Genomic DNA, 20,605 nt, shown 5'->3' with positions numbered 1-20,605 from the left:
TTCCTTGATACCTTTGGATGTAAAATAGACCTTTCACATTGGATATGTCTAAAATGGTTATTTCAGGGGCGCCTGGGCAGCTCACTTAGGCTTGACTTCAACTCAGGTCATGACCTTGAGGTTTGCGAGTTCAAGCCCAGCATCAGGCTCTGTGCAGACAGCTGAGAGCCTGGAGCCTGCTTCAGATTCTATGCCTTGCTTTCTGCCTTTCCCCCACTCCCTCTCTCTCAAAAATAAACATTAAAAAAAAAAAAAGATGGTATTCCAGATCATAGTGTAACCAAAACACTGCTATATTGAAGGCCAAAATCCTCTGGTCATCCTTGATCATTCAGTTTATTCAAAATAGAGAATCTCCCCATTTCTTACCATCTCTATTACGATCACTTTTAATCAAGCCACCATTATTACTACCTGGATTGTTAACTACCTAGTCTCCTGAGGTCCCCCTCTTGTGGAATTTAGATGACTCAAGGCCCATGTGATCTTGCCTCTGACCTCTTACTGCAATGTCTCTAACTCTTCTAGCTAGACTGTCCTCACTATTCCTGGATGAATTAGGTATACTGTGTCTTTTACTTGTGTCTACTAGAATATTCCAGGAAGACTGCTTTTTTTGGGGGGAGGGGGTGTCTTGTTCACTGCTAAACCTCCAGTGCCTAGAAGTTCAATATTTGTTGAATAAAGGAATGAATTATACTATTAATATCCCATAGTGAAGAAGCAAATGTTTTCAGTAAAAAACATTAAACATTTGGATATCAAATGACAGGGGCTTCCTTTCCAAGGTGGACAGTTAGGTCAAAAGAGTGGATATTGAGGGTAGGGTCCAGGAATTGAGATAAGTGGTATTTTTTGTCTTGTTGGACATCATTTAATGATGCAGTCAACAGTCAAGCTCCAATCTGCTACATCTCTGAATAGGGCTTGGCATAGTTCTTAGAAGGGTTCATTTGAAAATGGTTCCAAAAAGAATGTATGGTTGAATTTTCTAAGAATGTTGATTTTTGAGAGGGGGACAGAGGATCCAAAGCTGGCTCTGTGTGAACAGCATAGAGCCCAATGTGGGGCTTGAACTCATGAACTGTGAGATCATGACCTGAGCCGAAGTTGGACGCTTAACCAGCTGAGCCACACAGGTACCCTTGTGATTGAATTTTAAATGGTTTGGACTGTTTGATGGTGGGTTTAATCAAGTTATCTTCTAGGCCAACTTGAAGGTGGATAACATCCATCCAGTAAAAAACTGTGAAGGATAATTCTGTTTCCCATTTAAGTATCTTATATTTTTTTATTACTATTTTAGATTGTGGGGGAGGACAGGAGGAGGGGGAGAGAGAATCCTAAGCAGGCTCCATGCTCAGTGTGGAGACTTGGGGCTTGATCCCACTACCCTGGGATCATTATCTGAGCTGAAATCAAGTCAGATGCTCAACCGACTGAGCCACCCAGGTGCCCCATAAGTACCTTATACATTTAATACATAGCTTTTAAGTATTCACACTTTGCTTTTCTCTACTTGATTCTAATTGGAACAATTTTACTTTGGTCTTTCATAGGAAAACAAAAACTTAAAACCAGGGATACAGCAGTCTTCAAAAACAGGTTACTGAAGGGGCACTGGGGTGGCTCAGTTGGTTAAGCGACTCACAGCCACGAGATCATGACTGAGCTGAAGTCAGGACGCTTAGCCAAATGAGCCACCCAGGTGCCCCACACAGGTTCTTAAATGTGGAAAAATGAGGCAGAAGAGATTGGGATAATGCCATGTGAAGATTCTGCCCAATATTACTAGCTTTGATGAAGAGGACCATGGGCCAAGGGAAGTGAATGCCCTCTAAAAGCTAGAAAAGGCATGGAGATTCTCAGTGTCACAATGGTACAATAGAATATGCCATCATTATTTATCCCACATTGCATGCACAGTAGTCTCACCACTACCAGCATAATCACTGAGAAGTTTTAAAAAAAATTTGACATACGGCCCACTGAATTTTTATGATTGTGCTGTTAACATTGTTTGAGCACATGGCCATTACTTCTATTCTCCCTCTTAGGCCTTATGTAGTCTCACTGCTACAACTATGTCATTGATACCCACTTCCAGTCCTTAGGTTGATAGCTGTGTAGTTACTTTGATACTTGTTCTCTGGTCAGTTCCTAAGTTCTCATGGCAGTACTTTCTGAGTTCTTGCATGTTTAGTACAATTTGTCAGGGTGCTTTATACCTGAAGGTCACTTTTACGGGATATAACACCCTTTGGATTCTGTGTCTCTCTCTCTTTAAAAAATAAAAACATTAAAAATATAAAAAAACAAACAAAAAACAACCAAATAGTCAAAGTGGATAATATAACATCCTTGACTGTTTGAGCATCTTAAATATACTACCACATTTTCCTCTGGCATAAAGATTGCTAAGGAAAATCAGATGATAATCTAGTTTCTTTCCCTTGTAAGTCACTTTCTGGTTTTGGCTAGAAGCCCAAAGAATATTTTAGTTTTTTAAATCCATTAAGTTTATAAAATGTGTCTTGGTAGTAGTTGTTCTGATTGAATAGTCTCAGGTATGCAGTATACTCTGTGAATATATAACTTCAATTCTATTTGGGGGTAGTTTTCATAAATTAAAGTTTTTAGCATTTGTTCTATTCCCTTGATTTGGTGCCCTTTATCGGGGACTTCCTTGCCTGTGATTTCCTGGCAGCCGTTATGGTCCCTAACTATTCATGTGATAAACTCCTTGGGATGTATTTCTGGGTGATTTTGTCAGCTAATTACTGCCCATGGGCTAAATCTGGCCAATGTCTGTTTTTTGTTTTTTCTTAGCGTTTATTTATTTTTGAGACAGAGAGAGACAAAGCATGAACGGGGGAGGGTCAGAGAGGGAGACACAGAATCTGAAACAGGCTCCAGGCTCTGAGCTGTCAGCACAGAGCCCGACGCGGGGCTCGAACTCACGGACCGCGAGATCATGACCTGGGCCGAAGTCAGCCGCTTAACCGACTGAGCCACCCAGGCGCATCCCAATGTCTGTTTTTTGATGGCCTACAAGGTGAGAATGGCTTTTCCATTTTCGTATGGATAAAAAAAATGCTTCATCACATGTGAAAATTACATGAAATTCAAATTTCAGTATACACAAAGTTTTACTGGAACACAGTACACTCATTCAGCTTTATGTATTGTCAGTCGCTGCCTTTTGCACTACAGGGGCAGAGTTGAGTAGTGACAGACCACACACAGCACACTCATCACTTCACACTAAGGTGCAGCACAATGCAGACTGCCACATTTATATGTGTTTCACATCACTGTATCACTGCCGGGTTATACGTGTTTCATAACACGTTCAAGACACCTTTGAAGATGCATTACATAAAACCTCATTTCAAATCAGCCATAAGCTGTGAGACCATGACCTGGGCCGAAATGAAGATGCTTCAGTTAAGATGCTTAACTGACTGAGCCCCCCAGGTGCCCTTGTTTTCTTTTTAAAGAATCATTTTAGAAATATATGCTGAGATATTTATATTTGATATTTGAGATCTGCTTCAAAATAATTGGGGAGGAGAAAGTGTTAGGATCTGTGCAGTGTTTGACATTTTACCCAACTTATAAACTTTTTAAAAAGTTAGTCTGCCACAGTTTCATGGATACTGGCAAAAGATATGAGACTCCTGAGTCAGAAATAAAAGGGACTTTATTACTCACAGCCTATCAATAGCCGAAGTTTCATGTTCATTTGCGACAGTTTCCCATGCTCCTCAAATCCCACAGAGGTAATGCAAAGGATCCATCATACAGTGGGTTGCATTACAGAAGAGGAACACTAAAAATTCAGCACTTGGATAACTAACTGGAAGCAAGTCTGCTCTTTTTCTAGGGGGAGACATTACATCTTCCCTCAAGGTTGCAAGGTGCAAACACCAACCTGAGAAATGGGTCAGGTAAGGAGCAGGCAGAGAGTTGTATTCTTGGCATACCCAACAACATGCAGGGACACCTGGACTCTGTGGCAGACTGCCTCTCACAATGCACTCCTCAGTGAGTAAGAATTGACATGTTCTTAGCCAAACTTCAATTTTCACATGAATATGCTCCTCCATCAACCACTCTGACTAGTCACCAGGTTAGAATCTCACACCACATACTGTCAACAAGATTCAAAGCAATGCAGGAGGCCAACCTGTGGTATTTACCTCAGTCATTCTTTCCAGGGTTCCATACTCAGCCAATTGTGAATAAGTCCAAGGGGGTAGCAGTTGCTCTTATTTGAGGCAGCCATAATGTATTCAACGGCCAGGCCATTATGCATTATGAACCATGCAAGAGAGTTTAAACTTAGGTGTCATTGTCAATAATTACATGGGCAGTAGATGAGCAAAAAAGCAACACCTGTCCCCAGGGGAGAGCCAACTCATGACTTATTTTTGTTCCCCCATCCAGAAATACAATCAAAGGGGCACAGGTCACTTCACCTCAGAATTTGTTGTTAAACCTGATTTGGATTATCATCACATTGGTTTGATCAAGTCACATGGACAGTGTCACCAAACAGTTGTAGCTCCAGTTGCCATTTTTGGTATTACCCAAAGCCATTCAGACATCAAAAGCATGAGATCAGCCAGACTGAATTAAGGTTGTGTTGATGGGTGAGTTTGTACAACACATTCACGTGTGGAGCTGCTGCTGGTGTCATCAGGCATAGCAAAACTAGTTCAGAACCAATCACATCTCATTTTATGAGTTTTCTTCTTTTCATAGCACATGGACACAGATGACAAACCCAGTAGAAGATCAGACATGCTGGATGCAACTGCCACATGATTTAGGCAGCAGTTTTGGATCAAGGTTAGTAGTTCTCAACTGGGATCAATTTCATCTCCGGGGGACATTTGGCAACGTCCACAGACATTTTTTTGTCACACCTGGGGGGAAGGTGCTAATGGCATCTAGTGGGTAGAGGCAAGTGATACTGCCAAACAGCCCACAATGCACAAAGCAGCACCTCACAACACTAATTATCCAGCCTAGAACATCAATAGCGCCAAGACTGAGAATGAAACAAAGAGTACGTTAATTGCTGTCTTTCCCTCCCTTCTAGGATCTAAAATGTTTTCTCTTCAGGTGCCAGCAGAGATACTTATAATTTCATCTTTTCTCTAATCATACCCACTTTCACCCAGAACTTTTGTCCTGATTATCACCTAGGAGGCAGCCCAGAGGAGATGACCCTTTCCTGGGGATTGCCATATTCTGTGACCCCAACTACCCAACTCACTTCATGCAAAATGAAGATGCTTAAAGCTGCTGCAATTTTTACTTGAACAGGAAGGCCCATTTACTGAAGCACATACGGTCTCCAATACTCAAAGCATCCAACAAGGAGTTGGGCCCCCTTCTGTGGCAGGTCGAAGAGACCTGCCTTGATTACTACAGGGATTAAACATTCTAGATCCACCCACACAGTCCCCCAAAAATACTTGGTGAGCAGGCCACTGAATTTTATTGGAGTTTATCAAACACCCCTGTTGGGAGTATGATAAAAACCAGTCAAGGCCTATAGATACTAAAGGTTCTGATTCACCAACAGGACATCTATTGTAGTGAAAATATTGGACATCAAAGGGTAGAGAAACTTGTGTTAAATCCTGGCCCACCCACTGGTGGCAAATGGCAGGGGAGTCTACTCTAAAAGTAGCAGTGACCTGGACAGAATAATCTTTGAAACTTTACAAGCATTTATGACAGCACAAGTATGTACACATCAACCTCAGGTTTAGCAGCAGAATATAACACTAGGACACCCGGACTGAGCCAGAGAGGCACACAGGTGCATTCACACAAATTCAGAAAATATTTTATAAACTAATTTTTTTTCTTCATTGCAAGTTTTGCCCAAATGCCATCAGTTAATTTGCTTTATTTCCTGGGGCACCTGGGTGACTCAGTCATTTAAGTGTTCAACTCTTGATTTCAGCTCAGGTCATGATCTCATGGCTCATGGGCTTGAGCCCAGCATTGGGCTCTGCGCTGTCAGTGTTGAGCCTGCTTGGGATTCTCTCTCCCTCTCTCTTTGCCCCTCCCCAATTCAGGCTCTCTCTTGCACACTCTCGTGCTTTCTCTTTCTCTCAAAATAAGCTTAAAAAAAAAGAAAAAGAAAACAATCACAATCCTATTAACATACTTCTAAATTTCAATAAAAATTCCTTAATAGTATTAAATATCCACTCACACCAATTTAATCGATGATTAATCCTCTGTTGGATATAATGCTGTGATAAGCAATGAAAGTGTGAAAGCAAGGGTAGTAAGCTTCCATATGCTAAGACCATTCATGAAGTCAAAGTTGAGAAATTACTGCAGGTGTCATTAGCTCTAAGTCTGTTTGCAGAACTGTAACTGTTTTGTGTCAAAAGAAGATATAACTCACTATAGTGGTGGAAAATGAAAATACCAACAGACTGTTAAAACCAAATGCTGGTAAGGAGTGAAGTAACTGGAATTCTTAAACATTGCTAATAGAGTATAAAGTGGTACAACGCTTTGGAAAGCAAGCAGCTTTTTAACAAAATTACACATTTATCTCCTTCACTACTTAACAAATTTACTCCTAGATATTTATCCAAGAGAGATAAAATCCTATGTGTACAAAATGACTTAAGAATATTAGTACTAGGCAACTGTATCTCAATAAAGCTTAGGGGGAAATATGCATACCAGCTTTATTCATAATAGCTAAAAGCTGGAAAAAATCAATAGGAAGATGGATAAACAAATTTTCATGTTTTCTTATGATGAAATACTACTGAGGAATAAAAGGGAACAGACTACTGTTACACACAACGTGGAAGAGTCTCAAAAACATCATGTTGAGCAAAAGAATCCAGAAGAGCAGATAATACATTATTTCATTTTTATGACATCCTAGAACAAGCAAAACAAATCTTGGTGGTAGAGATCAGAACAGTGATGGCCTCTGCAGGGGAGGAGAGCAGGATGTGATGACTGACTGGGAAAGGGCACAAGAAACTTTCTACAGTGCTGGAAATGCTCTATGCATTTATTGATGGATATGAGTGTATAGAATTGCCAAAACTCACAGAATTGTACACTTAGTATCTACACATTTTATGTAAATTATGCTCCAATTAAAGAAAAATATGCATCTAGCCAGCTACATCATGGACTTGCTGCCATTTAGTGTCTGTCCCACTCTGCGATATGCTTTCTACACTATGAACTCACCCCTTCATATCTACTTAGGTCTGGAACCAAACCTAAATATGCTTCTTTTATCTTTCTCATGGGCTTCTTGGCTGCCCTGGTATTCAGGACTTTGGCTCCAGGTACGGCCACATGGCTAGATCTGATCTTATGTTCAACATTCCAGTGGTTATGGTTAGTATTACTGCCATCCATGGACTGATGGCAGTGTTCCTTACTGCCAAATCCTAAAGAAAATCTTACTTTCTGCAGTTGGACACCAGCTTGAGTGATTTGGCTGCTGGCTTTGTGGGAGACATCAGTATGTGGGGTCTGCTCAGCAGGCCTATTTGCGAGCGTAATTCTGATTCTTACCTTTCCAGAGGTACTCAGCTTCTTTGGTTTCATCATTGCCCTTGTTCTCTTTACAAAGAACTCTCTCTTTGTGACCATCAAATAGAAGATGTTGTAGTAGCCATCCAGCCCTACCTAGCAGGAACAGCCAGACACACTTTTATAGGGGCAATCATCCCACCTGGTAGTTAGTCTTCTAGATGCATGACGCTTCAGTGCTCTACATTCTGTTGCTCTCTGACCTTTCCCCCAAATTCTCATTGCAGTGGACAACTAGGCCTTCTCATAGCCCAACTAGGCCCCTCCGACCAGCAAAGATGCAGGTCTCTGTCTGCTCACCAATATTCATCTTCCCCTAGAGGACTCTGCATATACAAATGAATAAGGTAATTTTTTTTCATCACTGTATATGTATTTTTCAATAGCTCTGGCATTTCATAGGTCTAAAGAGAAGACACCACTGTCTCCTTAGTACAGGCATACCTCATTTAAAACAAATATTTATTTATTTATTTTGGAAGAGCGCAGGCAGGGGAGGGGCAGAGAGAGAGAGGGGGACTGAGGATCCAAAGTGGGCTCTGCACTGACAGGCTAACAGCAGCGAGCCCAATGTGGGGCTCGAACTCACAAACCATGAGATCATGACATGAGCTGAAGTCAGATGTTCAACCGACTGAGCCACCCAGGGACCCCAGGCATACCTCATTTTATTGCACTTCATTGCGTTTAGCAGACAGAGAGTTTTTTACGAACTGAAAGTTTGTGGCAACCCTGCGTCAAGCAAGCCTATTGCGGTCATTTTTCCAACAGCATTTGCTCAGTTTGTGTCCGTGTGCCACATTTTGGTAATTCTTCTAATATTTCAAATTTTTTCATTATTATTATATTTATAATGTTGATCTGTGATCAGTGATCTTTGATGTTACTATTGTAATTGTTTTCCTGAGACACAATATTGAAATTAGGCCAATTAATGATGTGCAATGGCCTCTAAGTGCTCAAGTGAAAGGAAGGGTCACACATCCCTCACTTTAAGTCAAAAGCTAGAAATAATTAAGCTTAGTGAGGAAGGCATGTTGAAAGCTGAGATGGGCCAAAAGCCAAGCCTCTTGCACAAAAGACAGTTAAATTGTGAATTCAAAGGTAAAGTTCTTACAGGAGATGAGAAGTGCTACTCCAGTGAACACACGAATGATGAAGAGAAACAGCCTCATTGCTGATATGGATAGAAGATCAAACCGGCTACAACATTCTCTTAAACCAAAGCCTAATCCAGAGCAAGGCCCTACCTGTCCTCAATTCTATGAGGGATGAGAGAGGTGAGGAAGCTATAGAAGAAAAGCCTAGAGCCACAGCAAGTTATCTAGAATATCCAGCTAAGGTAATTCATGAAGGTGGCTACACTAAACAGATTTTCAATGTAGACAAAACAGCTGTATATTGGAAGAAGATGCCATCTGGGATTTTCACAGCTAGAAAGGAGAATTCACTGCCTGGCTTTAAAACTTCAAAGGAGGGGCGCCTGGGTGGCTCAGTCGGTTGAGCGGCCGACTTCGGCTCAGGTCATGATCTCGCGGTCCGTGAGTTCAAGCCCCGCGTCAGTCTCTGTGCTGACAGCTTAGAGCCTGAAGCCTGTTTCAGATTCTGCGTCTCCCTCTCTCTCTGACCCGCCCCCATTCATGCTCTGTCTCTGTCTCAAAAATAAACAAACATTAAAAAAAAAATTTTTTTAAACTTCAAAGGAGCAGCTGACTTTCTTGTTAGGGGTTTATGCAGTTGGTGACTTAAAGCCAGTGCTCATTTACCACTCCCCAAATCATAGGGCCCATAAGAGCTATACTAAATCTGGAGCACCTGGGTGGCTCAGTTAGTTAAATGCCTGACTCTTGATTTGAGCTCAGGTCATGATCTCATGGTTTGGGAGCTTGAGCCCTGTATCGGGCTCTGTGCTGACAGTGCAAACCCTGCTTGGGATTCTCTCTCTCTTTCTCTTTCTGCCCCACCCCTGCTCGTGCACACTCTCTCAAAATAAATAAATAAACTTAAAAAAAAAGTTAAAAAAAAAAGAGTTACAGTAAATCTACTCTGCCTTTGCTCTATAAATGGAAGAACAAAGCCTGGATCACAGCACATCTGTTTACAACATGGTTTACTGAATATTTTAAGCCCACTGTTGAGACCCACTACTCAGAGAAGATTCCTTTCAAAATATTACTGCTCACTGACAATGTACCTGGTCACCCAACTTTGATGGAGAAGTACAAGATTAATGTTGTTTTCATGCCTGCTAACACAACATTGCGTTCCGTGGCCCAGGGATCAAGGAATAATTGATCCATGGATCAAGGACTTTTGAGTGTTCTTATTTAAGAAATAAGGCTATGACTTCCATAAATATATACTCCTCTAATGGATTTGGTCAAAGTAAATTGAAAACCTTCTGAAAGGATTCATGATGCTGGGTGCCACTAAGAATAACTGTGATTCATCAGAAGATGACAGATTATCAACATGAACAGGAGTTTACAAGAAGTTGATTCCAACCCTCAAGGATGACTTTGAGGGGTTCAAGACTTCATTGAAGGAAGTACCTGCAGATGTGGTGGAAATAGCAAGAGAACTAGAATTAGAAGTGGAGCCTGAAGATGTGTCTCAATTGCTGTGATCTCATAATACAACTTGAACAGATAAGGAGTTGCTTCTTATAGATGAATTAAGTGGTTTCTTGAGATGGAAGCTACACCTGGCAAAGAAGCTGTGAAGACTGTTGAAATGACAACAAAAACTCTAGAACATTTCGAAAATTGAGTTGATAAACCAGTGGCAAGATTTGGGATAACTGACTCCAATTTTGACAGAGGTTCTCCTGTGGGTAAAATGTTATCAAACGGCATCGCATGCTACAGAGAAATCGTTCATGAAGGGAAGAGTCAATGGATGTGGCAAACCTCACTTTGTGTTATTTTAAGAAACTGCAACAACCACCAAGACCTTCAGCAGCCACCACCCTCATTAGTCAGCAGCCATCAACATTGAGGCAAAAGGATTACGACCTGCTGAAAGCTCAGAAGATGGTTAGCATTTTTTATCAATAAAGCGTTTTTAAATTAAGGTATGTACATTGTTTTTAGACGTAATGTTATTCCACACTTAATAAACTACCGTATAGTGTAAACATAACTTATATATGCACCAAAAAACCAAAATATTCATTTGACTTGCTTTATCGTGATATTCGCTTTGCTGCAGTGGTCTGGAACTGAACCCCCAGTATCACTGAGGTATGTCTGTATAGAGTAATCTCAGGTAGGGTACTGAATTGAAGGGTTAGTTAAATGCTCTGACACTCTTTGAAAGTTAACAACTCTGCTCCTCACTGCTGGCTACCTGGGACAGGGGGAACAATGTGGTGGGCCTTAGTGGTCCTCTGAGTCAGGGCTCTATTAAATAAAAAACTTAGATATGACCGGAGAAATAAATGTCACTGCCCTTTTTATTCTAATTGTAAAGCAGAACTAAATATAGGTCACTATTTTGGTATGAAGACTCTTAGTTTATTTCTGTTAAAAGAGGATATACGACCAAAGGTAATTTTCCTTTCTGAATTATAAACTTTAGTTCTTACTTCTCCTGAAAAATATTTCAAGTTATTGCCTAATTTACAGTATTTGAAGATAAATAATCCATGGCTTACATTCCATTAAGATTCCTTAAAAAAAAAAAATCTAGAATGTATCCCATCCTCAAATATACATTTATTAAATAGCTTAACAGTGCCTGAGTTAATCTATTAGACTCCAAAACACAACAGTTTTTTGATCTACATGTGTATGAAAAGCTAGGTTTAGGAATCGTTGATGTTACCAAGAGCACAGCCCTACAGTCAAACCTTCTCATGATCTGATGCTTCAAGCAGTCATATATTCTCTGCTACACTGAAAAGGAATGCCCATTAATGAATCAATTCATGTTTGAGTGTCTAGGTAACATCAATATAAATTGTGTACATAAAATTGAGAAGCTAAGCAGGATTTTTTTTTTTTGAGGAAATAAATTTAAGGCTTTATTCTCTGCAACTCATTCTAATCATAAGTGTTATATCTGAGAAGTTATGGGTTTTGTTTTTTTTTTTTAAGTTTATTTATTTATTTTGAGAGAGAGGGAATTCCAAGTAGGCTCCACACTGGCAGTGTGGGGCCCAACGTGGGGCTGGAACTCATGAACTATGAGATCATGACATGAATTGAAACCAATAGTTGGATGCTTAAGCGAATGAGCTACCCAGGGGCCCCATATCTGAAACGTTTTGTTTATAGACAATAAAACAGATGAAATCTACTTGTTTAACGTATCATGTTAGCACAACGAAAAAAGTACTCAACTGGAAATCAGTAGAACTAGCTAGGTTTCGCTTTAAGCTCTGCCATACCTGTATGACCTTAGGCAAATCATTTAATCTCTGCAGGTTGAGAGCTCTGGTCTGCACTCTTCTGTGGTTTAACAGGATGAGCTTGCAATTAGGAGAGAGGCCCCTAGATGGTGCTGTTGTTCTGACTTAGGCTTTGTATTTTTTTTTTCCCCTCTATAACTACAGTGAAGTAAAAAGGCATAGGTTAGAAAATGATTTCCTATTAGTTCTGAAAAAAATCCAGTGTTAAATATTCAAAATGGCATTGAATTATGAATCATATGGTTCATGTACATTTGGCATTAATTGAAAGGAATAAACTATTAATGATTTTAACAAATATTTCCTTATAATTAGCTCAAATATCCATTGCTATTTCACTAGGTATATTTATCTCAGCTTAAGAAACTGAGATACTAAAATAAAAACCAAACAATTATTGTTAAAAGAGTACTGATGTATAATAAATCCTATAGAAAAAAAATTTTTTTCCTATAGAAAAAATTGTAATATGTTCAATCAATACAGAGAACGAGGAAATACCTATGAAAACCCATACTGAGCAACATTCCGGCATTTTGTCAGTTGACTGGGTAATAAGTGGCAAGCAAAAAAGGTGTCATGAAGGAGTGAAATGATACAAACTGTGAATTTTGTTTCAATGAAGATTTTTGTCTACAAATTAAGGAGGAAAAATACTGGATCTTGGGGATCTGAGATAGTATTGCTATATGTGAAAGCTTTCCATCTAACCAACCAATCTACCAATCATCCAACCAACCAACCAACCAACCAACCAACCAACTTTTATTGAGTCTACATACATGGTGCAAAGGGCTGGAGATACAAAGGTACCATCTCCATTCTCAAAAAACTCAGTCGAGTATGAGAAAAGGACTTTGAAAAGTTCAGCTCAGTTTATTATAGTGTCAAGTAGATTTACAACTATTGCACTTATCATTCTGCTAACACAAGGCCAAAATTTAAGAGGAATATTTTTCTCCAATAAAGCTAGGCTTTCATGATCTTTTGATATATGATGTTAAAATTACACAGGCAAAATAACATACCCCCATCCTATTCCAGACACATCCCCACTTCCTTATTGTTGTGCACCTTGCTGCAAATAAAAATTTAGTCAAGATAACGCTGTCATTCATTTCTCGTAAAATTACTCTTGAGATTTGACAAGAGTTTTCTTTATACTGTCCTCTTTAACCAAAACAGCTCCCATATTCCCAAATCAATTGTAATCATGTAAATGGAAGATGAATTTCCATCAAAGACAGTAAACATCTCTTCCCTTACAGAACCCCACATGGTGTTCATATAATGGTTTGACAACTGGCTGCCTAACTTTTTGGACAATGGGAAATCATAACAAAAGCAAACAAGTGGTCTAGTATATGAATTCTTCTCAAAAATAGAAGAAAGTCATGAACATTGTTGGGCAAGTGTTTTACATTTCCAATGAAATTCTATTCCATTGATCTGTTTGAAGATTGTCTTCGACCTATTTGGCTTAAGCCCATAAACTGTAATTGATTCAGTCACATAAAGAACCACTTTTATCTTAAGCCTGGAATGCATAACAAATGGATACCAGGAAAGTGGTTTTTCATTTGCTCTAATAATTTGTTCAGGGATGAGCTGGGGGAAAAAGCCCAAATAACTATCAGCCTTCGGTCTTCTTAAATTATTTTTCATTCTGATTATAATGGGAAGAAATGAGCTGTGGGGGTTTGGTGTTTTCTGTTTTAACCGTTGCTCTGTATTCTGAGATATATGCAATTCATAATGTACCACTATAACAAGACAGTTTTTATATATTACTGGGGTAACACAAAGAAAACGAATTTTTCTTTGGGTACCAGTAATTGTCAAAAGAATGATTGCAGATTCAGAAAATGTGCTTTATAATAACCCTGTTAACATAAAATATACATGGAAGAGAGAAGGTATGGCAGGTAGGTGGAATGATTGGTTAGTTGTATTAGCAAGGCATTTCAAGATGATTTTGGTTCTTTTGACTAAGATACATCAAATTTTAATCACCCTTAAATCCTTAGACAAAGGGGAAATACTTAGTAACACAAGGAGCATTCGATGAGCACGAGCTGATTCACCACGTGCTTATAAAGGCCCCAACTAGTTAATAAACTGCCTCACCTGAAGCACAGATTTGCCCTGGTAATAAGGGATAATGCGCTTAAGTGGTTAGAATTAATTTGAATATCAACAATGAAATTTAGATTACCAACTATGTCCTGATAGTTACAGCACGGAGAATATCAAATGTCCTCTTTTTAAACTAAAGTAAAAAATGGAAGAAGCATGGTTAATTTCCTTGTGCTGATGAAAAGATGTCTAAGTGCAACTTTTGCTTGTAAGCCTCCCCATGCTGCCATGTCACTTGATGCTCTCCCCAGGGGAAGTGTCTGTCTGCCTTGCTAATCCTGCTTGATGTCTTCCTTGATAGAACATCAAGGCTTGCTTATGGGTTTCCATGTACAGGTTTCTACTGTGAATGAAAGCTGACTACAAAATCATATTCTGCTTTCAGAAAATTCTAGTGTACCATGTACAGCATAGGTATTTCATTCAGTTTAAAAAAATAGTGCAAAAACATATCTGATAGTCAAAGTGATAGTTCAAGTGAGTTCTTGTGCTGAAAAACACAGTCAAGCTTCACCTTTAGCTGACTTGTCAAAACTGAACATAGTTTTTGGGAAATATTCCAGATTTTCCCATTAGTTCTCCACTCATCCAGTCATCATCTACAGATTCCAGCTCTGTTATGATGTCTCCAGCCTGTAAGAAGACAAAAATTGGAAATAATGATTAGTTTCTGTTGAGAATAAGCATGGTAAGCAGTCTACCTGGACAGGCATGGTTAATCTTCTCTTTATGTAACTCACTGATCCTGATTTGCCCAGAGGATTAAATGATACACCACAATGATCTATACCTTATGACACCATTTCCTTGTATGCTACTTCTCCTCAGAGCCTGTTCCTTTGCCTTTCTCACCCTTGCTCTAGTTTTATTTTCCTGTTTGCATTTTGTACCCTCCCCCCAATTACTCCTAATCTAAAATACTTCTTTAATAATAGTATTAGCTGTCATATATATTATATATATAGTTTTTCATGTAAAAATTACTTATTGAGTACCCACCATATGTCAGACACTGTTCTGAGCATTATGGCTACAACAATGAATAAAGACTTCAGTTTAGAGTAGGGAGACAAATAAATAAGCTGGCAGAGGAGGACAGACAATGTGGGACTGCCTTCTCATTAGGGCAGTCAGGGAATGCCCCATTGAAGGTGACATTTAAACAAAGACTTGGAGGTAAGAGAATAAGTCCTGTGTTTATGATAGGTCGTGTCCTACCTTATGTACTTCATAGGAATTAACTCATTTAAACAACACTGCATCCTAGAGGTGGTTACTATTATTGTGCCATTTTAAGAGAGAGATCCTTATAGACTTCTGTATTTTAAAGAGAAGGAACTTGAAGCCCAAAGAGATTACATAGATTCCTTGGTGTCACATATCTAGTTAGTGGTAGAGACAGGATTCCAATCTAGTGTGATTTCGAGGGCCTGTATTGCTAACCATTGGGCAACATGGCCACCACATCTTACAGTGGACTTTTTACTTAGAAAGGCTTTTATTATAATTGCCTTTCCCAACATCCTGAGCATTTTGTACTCTACATTTATTCTTCCACATAATGGTATCCTCCTCTACCATTTGGTTTATTCCATGCTTCTGTGGCCTCACGATCAAATTTACATTCTTTCCTGTCTTTAAATTTTTTTTTTTTCAACGTTTTTTATTTATTTTTGGGACAGAGAGAGACAGAGCATGAACGGGGGAGGGGCAGAGAGAGAGGGAGACACAGAATCGGAAACAGGCTCCAGGCTCTGAGCCATCAGCCCAGAGCCCGATGCGGGGCTCGAACTCACGGACCGCGAGATCGTGACCTGGCTGAAGTCTGACGCTTAACCGACTGCGCCACCCAGGCGCCCCTTTTTTTTAAATTTTTTTTTTTCAACGTTTTTTATTTATTTTTGGGACAGAGAGAGACAGAGCATGAACGGGGGAGGGGCAGAGAGAGAGGGAGACACAGAATCGGATCTTTCCTGTCTTTAAAGGGCTTCTCCCTGACTCAGAACACTGATTTACCCTCATCAGGTTAGTCAAAGACGCTGTATGTCTCATTCATGTGAATATTATAATTCCTCAACAGATGAGGACATAATTTTTACAATTATCTCCTGAAACTATTTTGTTCTTTATGGATTCTAACCATTTCTTAGAATCTGGGTTTAAGATTCTATAATGGTTCAAGATGACCCTGGCTACTTTTAAGAATATCTTTATCAGGCTAAATGGATTTTATTTGTAGCACTAGTACATTGCCCTCTGGAAAAATGGTTTGATTTAAGGCCTTTCTTTATGGAAAATGGAAAGGAAAAATGCTGACTATCAAATGTCATTAATTTACTATACTCTGCCAAAATCCGTAAAAATTCTGGCTGTTCAAAATTTATATTACAAATAAGTTCCTTCTGGTTCCTAAATTATGACATAATAGTTGAATGAAACTTTTTTTTTTTGGCTCTGGTCCTTATGTACATACCATGTCAGTTTACTAATGGCTAGCACAATTTCTTTTTCAAAAAAAAGTTCTACTAATATTCTGTGAATATTTAATAAAATATTAATGATTAACAATACTGACAGCTGTGCAGAATTCCTTAACTAAAAAACTCTAGAATTACCTTGCTTTCAGACAGTAATTTGTAAAATGAAGACAACCTATTTTCTAGAGGATACTATGAGGTCTGTTATTACACTGACATTAAGGCCAAAATAACATGTAAATACTTTGAATCCAGATTGTTCACTTGCAGTAAAGATCACAAGAATGAAGTATGAGCCACTGATGCCCATGACTGAAAGGGACAAGGGCAATGGTTTCCAAACATTTGGATTTTAAGGACCAAGAAATTAAGAGGGGGAAAAAAAAAAAAAAAAAAAGGAACTGATACAGGGTCACCAAATTATAATTCTGCATTAAGAAATATCATCATTTACTAACAACATTTTATAAAAGAAATGACATTATTTTAAAAAGAAATGACATTTTAAAATGAAAAAGAAGAAATTCTCAGAATGGAAAACTCCGAACAAAATAGGAGAGTCAGCAACTTTATACAGACTTTATCTCTGCATTGTCCCTTACTCCGTGACTCCCCAAGATCCCCGTTTTGTTTTAGACGGGTGTGGGGGTACACACAACATCAAGTCTCATCTTGCCCAGTCACTCCTCTCTATTGTAGCCCCGTCTCTGGCTGCTTATCTCTGATGATGGAGAATTTCCCAGCGTCTGACACGGGCTGTTCTGACAGCAACTACTACGACACCCATCCTCCTTCCTCTTAGAACAGTTCCAGGGGCGCCTGGGTGGCTCAGTCGGTTGACCCTCCGACTTCGGATCAGGTCATGATCTCACGGTCTGTGAGTTGGAGCCCTGCGACAGGCTCTGTGCTGACAGCTCAGAGCCTGGAGCCTGCTTCAGATTCTGTGTCTCCCTCTCTTTGACCCTCCCCCATTCATGCTCTCTATCTCAAAAATTAATAAACATTAAAAAAAAAAAAAAAAAAAGAACAGTGCCAAAGTACTGTCCTGAGTGCTGTCCTCTGACCATGGTCCAGTTGTAGGCTGGGGAAAGAGGATCATGGAAATACTCAGTTTTTACTCAAAAAACAAACAAAAAAGAAGAGGTACTTCTTCAGTAAAGTAAATTTTAGGCCTCTAAAAAAAAACCTTTGCAAAGGAACTTAACCTTTTGGGATCATTTCCTCAAATTCTAATCAGTGTCTTTGTGGACAATACTCCAGTGTCTTAGGGACACTACTGCAGCCGCCAATGGTGGTACCATCTGATCTCAGAGAGGACAGTAGCAGGCTGCCAAGGCCATGTAGAGAATCATCCTTTTCTAGGGATGAATGAAAACTCCAATATTGTTGAGGTCGGATGTTACAAGGCCTAGGAATAAGGAAGTCGTCGGGGATTGTAGGGCTATCAAGTCAGGAAGGTTTTAAGGGCCTAAACACCTTGCTGATAATTTAAATGTGCCCTATTCACCTTCTCTAATTCCGTCCATTAGAATTAGGGTCTGAGATCTGTTCATTCTTAGCTAATGATCAATACTTCACCCAAATGTTCCACCCTTCAGTAGAAGACACTTCAAAATTTATTAATGCGGTTACAAAAAGACACACATTCTGACCTTAAAGGAAAGTTCATCTTCATTCTCCCCATGGAAATCATATAAGGCTTTGGCCTTCTTCCCCTTAAGTGCTAAAGCAGCCATACTTTTTGCCTCAGCTGTGAAGATACCAAAAATTCAAATATGTGTAGAAAGACATTAGACTAAAACACAAATCAAACATTTTAAGAACCACTCCTCCTACACCCCCCCCCCCCCATGCTTTTCATTCTCAGGACAGAATAATTTCAATTAATTTTGAATTTATTTAACTTGCAAAAAGGTGATGTTTTCCTAGCAGGAAAAAAAACTATACAAAATACATTTAGTAGACAAAATTAGCCACTATTAAGTGAAGGCATTTTTGTCTTCCCCTCCCCCCATAATGCCAACAAAGTATATGAAGAGACTTTCCATAAATTTATGAATCAACTCTTTCAAATGTAGGCAAACAAGTTAAACTGAGCATAGCCAGAGGGAAAAGAAATACATATCATTTCAAAGGTTTCAGGCTTTCTCCCCTTAGAGAGTAACTGTTATTTCTGTAGTTGTCACACCTTGGCAGGGTCGCACAAAGACTGCTGGGAAGATCCCCTCCCTGTCATGCAGTCTGCCCTTGTACCAGTCAGAGTCCACATGCTCAAGGATCAGGATCCGGTCTCCCCTCCTGAAAGCTAAGTCTTCACTGGTCTCTGCTGTAAAACTGTGAAGCGCTTCACACCATTCTCCAGAAAGACTATTATCCTGTTAGAAATCAGAAGTTTGGTAAGGAATGTGAGATTTTATTTGACATTGATTTCTACAAAGCTTAAAAAGCAATGGGGGAAAAAGCTAAGGGGTCATAAGATTTCAAAGCCTGAACGCTTCTTTAAATCACCTAACATTTTATGTTGCTACCAGCTTTCAGAAATAAAAGTTTCCAATAACTTTTTTTCTTAAAAATATAATTCTAAATGACAGATACAATGGGATTTCTAGCTTTTCTGCTTTTAAAGTACATATAGTACTTAAGCAAAAACTTTTCTCTAAGTATGATCTATGACATTAGTTACATTAAAAACATTAGGTAAAAGCATATAGTATTTATGACACTATGAGAAAACTCTGGTAAAGCTCATAATTTTCAGTGAAGCTCTTCTTTACCCAAATTATGAACAGGCTGTTAATCCCTGGTCTTTACCTGATTCAGAGGCTATCAGATTCCATAGCATGGGACTTCATTAATTCACATTTTTAATTTTATGAGGTGTAGTTAGTTCTAAGGCTGGCAGGGTAATGACCCAAACATGGTGGGTTAGTATGATGGAATGCTCCAACAAGAATGCTTTTACCCCAAACACACTGGAGGAAGGTTTTGATCTGCAAAAAGGTGTCTCTGCCAAGTCAAGATGGGAAGCCAATGTTTGAGGAGCTTAAGCAGGGAAGAGAGGATAATGCTAAGGCAAAGGGTTGGAGCTAGACAGGCCTAGGTTTCAGACCCACCCCCAGCTTCACCTTAGTGTTGCGGCAAGGATCAAATGAGGTCATGCATGTAAGCACACTTGGCACAGTGCCTAACACATCTTAAGTTTGCAACAACTGATGGCTTATAATACAAAAACAAAAAAAGCAAACAAAAACCCCTCTTGTTCTTGCACTTGAGTAATCAATACTAACGAATGGTACTTTTGTTCCCAAGACATGTAGGCAGCAACGTGAATATTTCCTTCTGGAGAACTGTAGTCACCTTCTTCCCTGTTTGATTTAATCAGTGCGTGGTGATGAAAGAATTAAGAAACACACAGCCCAATTACCAGTGACATATTGACAATGACCCCATCAGGCTCATTCTTCTACAATATGTTGCAAATAAACAATGGAAGTCATCCACATTCCTAATTCAGTTTAGACACTTCTGAAGTCATGCTACATAAAGTTTTTAAGCCATTTTTTCTCTCATTATACAAATATTACAAATGTTCCCAAACACCTGGAAAGTTTGAAAATGTATGAAGAAGTGAAGAGGTGGGGGGGAAAACCCACCCACCTAGATAATCTTACCACCTAAAGGCAACTAGGCAATTGCATGTTAACAAATGTATTTCCTTCTAGTCTTATTACGCTATATATCCAATTTCCCTATAACATATTTTCCTCCCATGACATTTATTTTCTAAATCTAGTATTCGTGGCCTCAGAACATTCTCCTAATAATGGTCATAGTTAGTTTGCTTCTAGTTTTTTCCTATTATAACAACACCACGATGAACATCTTTGTGACTAAAATCTTGTCCCATTTTTTAATCCTTTTTTTGGGGTGAGAAACAATAATAATGTAATAATCTGTACTTTCTCTTTTTTTAAATTTA

General features: G+C 39.1%; 1 protein-coding gene across 2 annotated transcripts in view; it reads right to left on the bottom strand.

Annotated features, from left to right (window-relative positions):
• Positions 1 to 12,866: 12,866 nt before the first annotated feature.
• SH3D19 (SH3 domain containing 19) overlaps positions 12,867 to 20,605 on the bottom strand; it is a 186,525-nt gene continuing 178,786 nt past the window's right edge. For both annotated transcript variants that reach the window (XM_042935313.1, XM_042935315.1), the window contains 3 exons: positions 18,815 to 19,001; positions 18,279 to 18,376; positions 12,867 to 14,782 (listed from right to left, as the gene is read on the bottom strand). In XM_042935313.1, coding sequence (XP_042791247.1) covers positions 14,678 to 14,782; positions 18,279 to 18,376; positions 18,815 to 19,001 — 390 coding nt within the window. In that variant the 3' untranslated portion in view covers positions 12,867 to 14,677. The remainder of the gene's footprint in view (positions 14,783 to 18,278; positions 18,377 to 18,814; positions 19,002 to 20,605) is intronic.

Source organism: Panthera leo, chromosome B1, assembly GCF_018350215.1.
Source record: "Panthera leo isolate Ple1 chromosome B1, P.leo_Ple1_pat1.1, whole genome shotgun sequence".
NCBI lineage: Eukaryota > Metazoa > Chordata > Mammalia > Carnivora > Felidae > Panthera > Panthera leo.
Note: the sequence above shows the minus strand (reverse complement) of the source record. Positions and strands in the feature narration are given on the sequence as shown.